Source organism: Poecilia reticulata, linkage group LG4 (assembly GCF_000633615.1).
Source record: "Poecilia reticulata strain Guanapo linkage group LG4, Guppy_female_1.0+MT, whole genome shotgun sequence".
Taxonomy (NCBI): domain Eukaryota; kingdom Metazoa; phylum Chordata; class Actinopteri; order Cyprinodontiformes; family Poeciliidae; genus Poecilia; species Poecilia reticulata.
In genome coordinates, this window is record NC_024334.1 from 29,006,258 (window position 1) to 29,010,443 (window position 4,186).

Consider the following 4,186-nt stretch of genomic DNA (forward strand, 5'->3'; position numbering starts at 1 on the left):
TATATGCGCTCAGGATCTCATTGAATTTTGGGCTGCCTATGCTTTTAGTTTACAGCTTTTATAGTACCCACGTCAGATCTAAGGGCCATGGCCGAATGAACCATAAACAAAATGTGATTTACTTTTTGTTAACCTCATCGTTCAACAGCCAACATAACACCATCTTTATATCACCTGTGCTGAATCACTTTTTTTTTTAAATCTAAGAATCAAAGCAAGATTGTTGAACTGTTTCTTGTATTTATTTTTTCAGTAGTGTTTTTCTTTTTTGACTTGTGCATGGAGAAGTTAAGAAATGACTGCAAAATAAGTCAACACTTAATCTCAAACCAGGGCCCACATTTTTTTTTTTCATTTTACATGGGATTCTATGGTGAAGGTGTGAGCAGTTAATAGCTTACTCCTGGTACATAGACCTAACTTTCTTTGTGCTTCCATTTTGTATGAACCAAGCAGAAGCTAGTGAGTAATCAAAGTTGTGCCAGGAGCAAAATGGACATTTACCATCTTAAAAAATAAAAATAAATAAAATAACAAGCCTGCCATCTCTAATTTTGTATTGATTTGTGAGAATGCTATTATATAAACCAGCTGCTATGTCTGCACTGCAGCATTCAAATGTGCAAATTTTTCAACATGCTATGTGGAAGCATTTCTAATTGCCCCCCCTCCCCCCCATCAATAAAGGGCTCACATACAGCCTCATATTCCGCATATACCTTTGGCTGGCTTTGCATCACCCTGTAGGTAACAACAATATTATTTGTATTCCAATAGTATTTTGCGACATCAAAACAGGATTGCATTAATGTTCCTTTATTTAATATCTCATAGTATGTCTAGTTTAATTCTGTGCACTTACTACTAAAAACTATTTGAGAAAAAGTTACATGAAAGCTCATTTGGCAGCGTATTACACCAGGCAGTCAGAATAACATTACTGTGTAAACAAGAATATTCTGTGCATCCGGGTGAAACAAGCAGCAGGTCCATACCAACCTTTGATGTCTCTGGCCAGCTTTTTATAAATGGGAGAAAACGAGATGCAGTGTCCGCACCACGACGCGTAAAACTCCACGACCATAGCAGCGGAGGAGTTAACCAGAACCGAGCCCACATTCTGCTCTGACAGCAGCACGATCTGGTCCGAAGCCGTGTACAGTCCGGCCTCGGCGGCAGGAGGAAAGGCGAGACACAAGCAGATGAAAAAGGCTGCAGTCGCTGTCATGCTGACAGAAATCTCGTGTTCTTCACTAAACCGAGACGTGGCACGGCCGCAGCGCCGCGCCATCTTCCCCATCCGAGCAACAGCTGCACCGCTAGCCGCGACTCTCGAGCTGCGACACGCTCTGAACCGCTGTCACAAACTTCTCTCAACTTGTTCTGCCCACTATTTGTTTTAGGTCAGCACCCTGAGTGGGCCCTCCCACTGCCGAGCGAAGTGCCAAAACCCACAGAGCAGCAAAGACAAGCTCTCCCCTTCCACCGGTCTCTGACAAAACAGAGATAAACTAGGAGATGAAGGCGCTGTGAAACCGACGTAGAGAGAAACACGGTGCCTCGCGCACACAGGAAGCAAGACTGATGTCGCAGTAGATTTTTTAAAATGATTAGAAATAACATGTTTTACCCCAAGGAAGAGGGAACATGTGTTTTAGATGCTCAGTGACTATTAGTGGGAAACCGATAGCATAAAATCCCTGCATTTATTGTTAAAATAAAAGGTTTGGATACTTTTCTTGACACACAGAAATTCAGTTTTTATGCTACCGATTTGCATACTATCTCTAGGTTGCAATTAACTTTATTCAGATTGAATGCAATTTATTGCAAAGTTAACAAAACTCAATAAAACCTAAGCTTTTCTATACCTTTGTGCTGGTGCAGTAGTAATCTGGACAAGACCTTTATTTTTGGGTTGATCTTAACCTCCTTCTGATAATTTAACGCTGTAAATTATCAAAAATACCTGGAAAACATTTGCAATGCATTCAACAAAGCAACAGAAAACCTGTCCAAACAGCTAACATATATTTATTCTTTTTTTAAATCTTGGTCGCTTTCCGCCCTGTGCCATTTGTGCCAAACCCACGATGAAAACATGGAAAACATGCAATGTAAAGATGAGTAATATTGTGAAAAATCGAAAGAGTTTGGCAAAATCTCCGTGGATAAAGACCAAGATCTGCTGTTGGACAGTTGAACAGCTGTGCGACTCTTGGACCCCCTGGTTGATTTGCATGAGTATCATGTCACAGAGATCAATATCACCACAACTACTCAGAGAAAACACTGTCACTCAGTCTACGCAACACAAATGATGCAAAGCATTGCACAAGGAGAAAGTCATACCATCTCAAATAACCAAGTCCCCCTGGGGCTCTCTTTTCAGAAATATAAACATGAAACTACGTACCAGACAAGAAAAGCAACATGCAGTTCAAAATGAGCCAGAACACGTGAAATCTCAAACCCCTGTGGAGGTAAGAGAGGTGTAAGGCGAACCTCAGGAATGTTGATTTACATATTTGGAGAAGTTCAAATTAATGAAGAGGCTCAATTATTACTGGTTCTTTCCAGCGTCTCCTTCTATGCCTGAGAAACTGGAAAGAGATTAGATGATTTCAGTAACTTTTCTCCACAGGTTTTAAAAACCCATACAAAGCTTTCAAAAATCCATGGTTCAGACAGAAAAACTCAGCCCGGGTTTGACCTTTGGATATGTTGATGTTTTCATGCTAGCTTCTGCCTAAGGTTGTGTAAGATGCCAAAATGTAGCTTTTGCTGGTTTTCAATAAAAAAAAAAAGTTTTTCATTATTCTAAAGTCAGTTTCAATCTATTTACAGCTGTGCAGTTTGAACTGCAGATCAGCTGATTCAGTTCAGTCTGCTTAGACATGTACACAACACAGCAGGGTTCATTTTAAAATCTTGTTTTTCTTTATACAAACCCAATTAAATCAAGCTTAGAGTAAAACTCCTACAGCGAATCTCCTTGAAGTATCCACACTTGACCATAAAGACACTTGATGTTTGTCAGTGAATCGTCTCGCACAAAAAAAAAAGGGAAACTCACTTAAAATCTGTTTACAACACTTAACTAAACTAATTGATGCTCCGTTTCCACATAAGACGATCTGTGCCTATAAAACGACTTGGTACAATGCCACACTGACAACATGTAATTCTCAGTTTTTACAGAAACCAGCAGACAAACCACAACATCCGAGCTCAGTTGCGAAAGTAAACATGGAGGGGAAAAGCCCTCCGCTGGCTGTCGGCGCTGGAAGAACTCGAGGTAATTACTTTTGCACATATTGCACCCAGCAGAAAAACATGACGGCACAACTTGTTCACGTAGAAACCAGTGGAAGCTTTATTTACAGTTTCAAATTGTATTTAGTTAACAAATATATACTATGAACATATTTGCAAAGTAAACAGTATTTATTTTACAACAATCGTTTAGGTTACAGTAACAGTGGGTCAAACTTGATCGACAGAGTATTTACACCCATCAGCGTCTCGCCAGGACATTATAAATATTCACAAACATTTCCAAAGGTAGGGCGGGGGGAGGATCTATGCTAAGTTACTGCCATAAATATGTTGAATCCATGTAATTGTTTTTTATTTTTACTGTTACAAAGCCAATTTGTTTTTCTAAGGGTTAAAGCTATGCTACATTGTTATGAAGAAAACTGACCTCAGACCAAAACAGACGCTACGACTTCATCAGCTGCTTTGTTTGTACATCAAAACTACTGAAGATGACCAAATACTGCATAGATACAGATGGGAAATTAACTTAATCCCAAACACAATTAATTAAAAGGGGCAATTCCAGAACATCCTGCAGGTGTCAAAATTAAATAACATATGCCTTTAGAGCAGACATAAAGACTTTTACAGCATGGCGATTCTGGTATCAAATGGTTTTGGTCTTTTTGTACACTAACTATACACCAATTGAACAAAAAAAAATAATTAAAAAAAAGAAAAGAAAGAAAAACTCAGTTTAAGGTCACTTTCACTCTAAACAGTCAATGAGGATTAGAGAGCTCTGCCACACACAGCCTGTACAGAGTTTTGTTTGATCAAAGCCGGAGAATACAAATAAGCCCTTGGATGTGCTCAGAGGCATCAGCGCAGTGACTCGCGCTGTAGGTTGGAGTCACTCACAAGT

General features: G+C 39.5%; 1 protein-coding gene across 1 annotated transcript in view; it reads right to left on the reverse strand.

The window, feature by feature from the left end:
- The window catches only part of qsox1 (quiescin Q6 sulfhydryl oxidase 1), a 29,167-nt gene extending 27,673 nt beyond the window's left edge, over positions 1-1,494 (reverse strand). Inside the window, exon 1 of the mRNA XM_008407912.1 lies at positions 1,000-1,494. Coding sequence (XP_008406134.1) covers positions 1,000-1,300 — 301 coding nt within the window. The 5' untranslated portion in view covers positions 1,301-1,494. The remainder of the gene's footprint in view (positions 1-999) is intronic.
- Between the last annotated feature and the right edge of the window lie 2,692 nt (positions 1,495-4,186).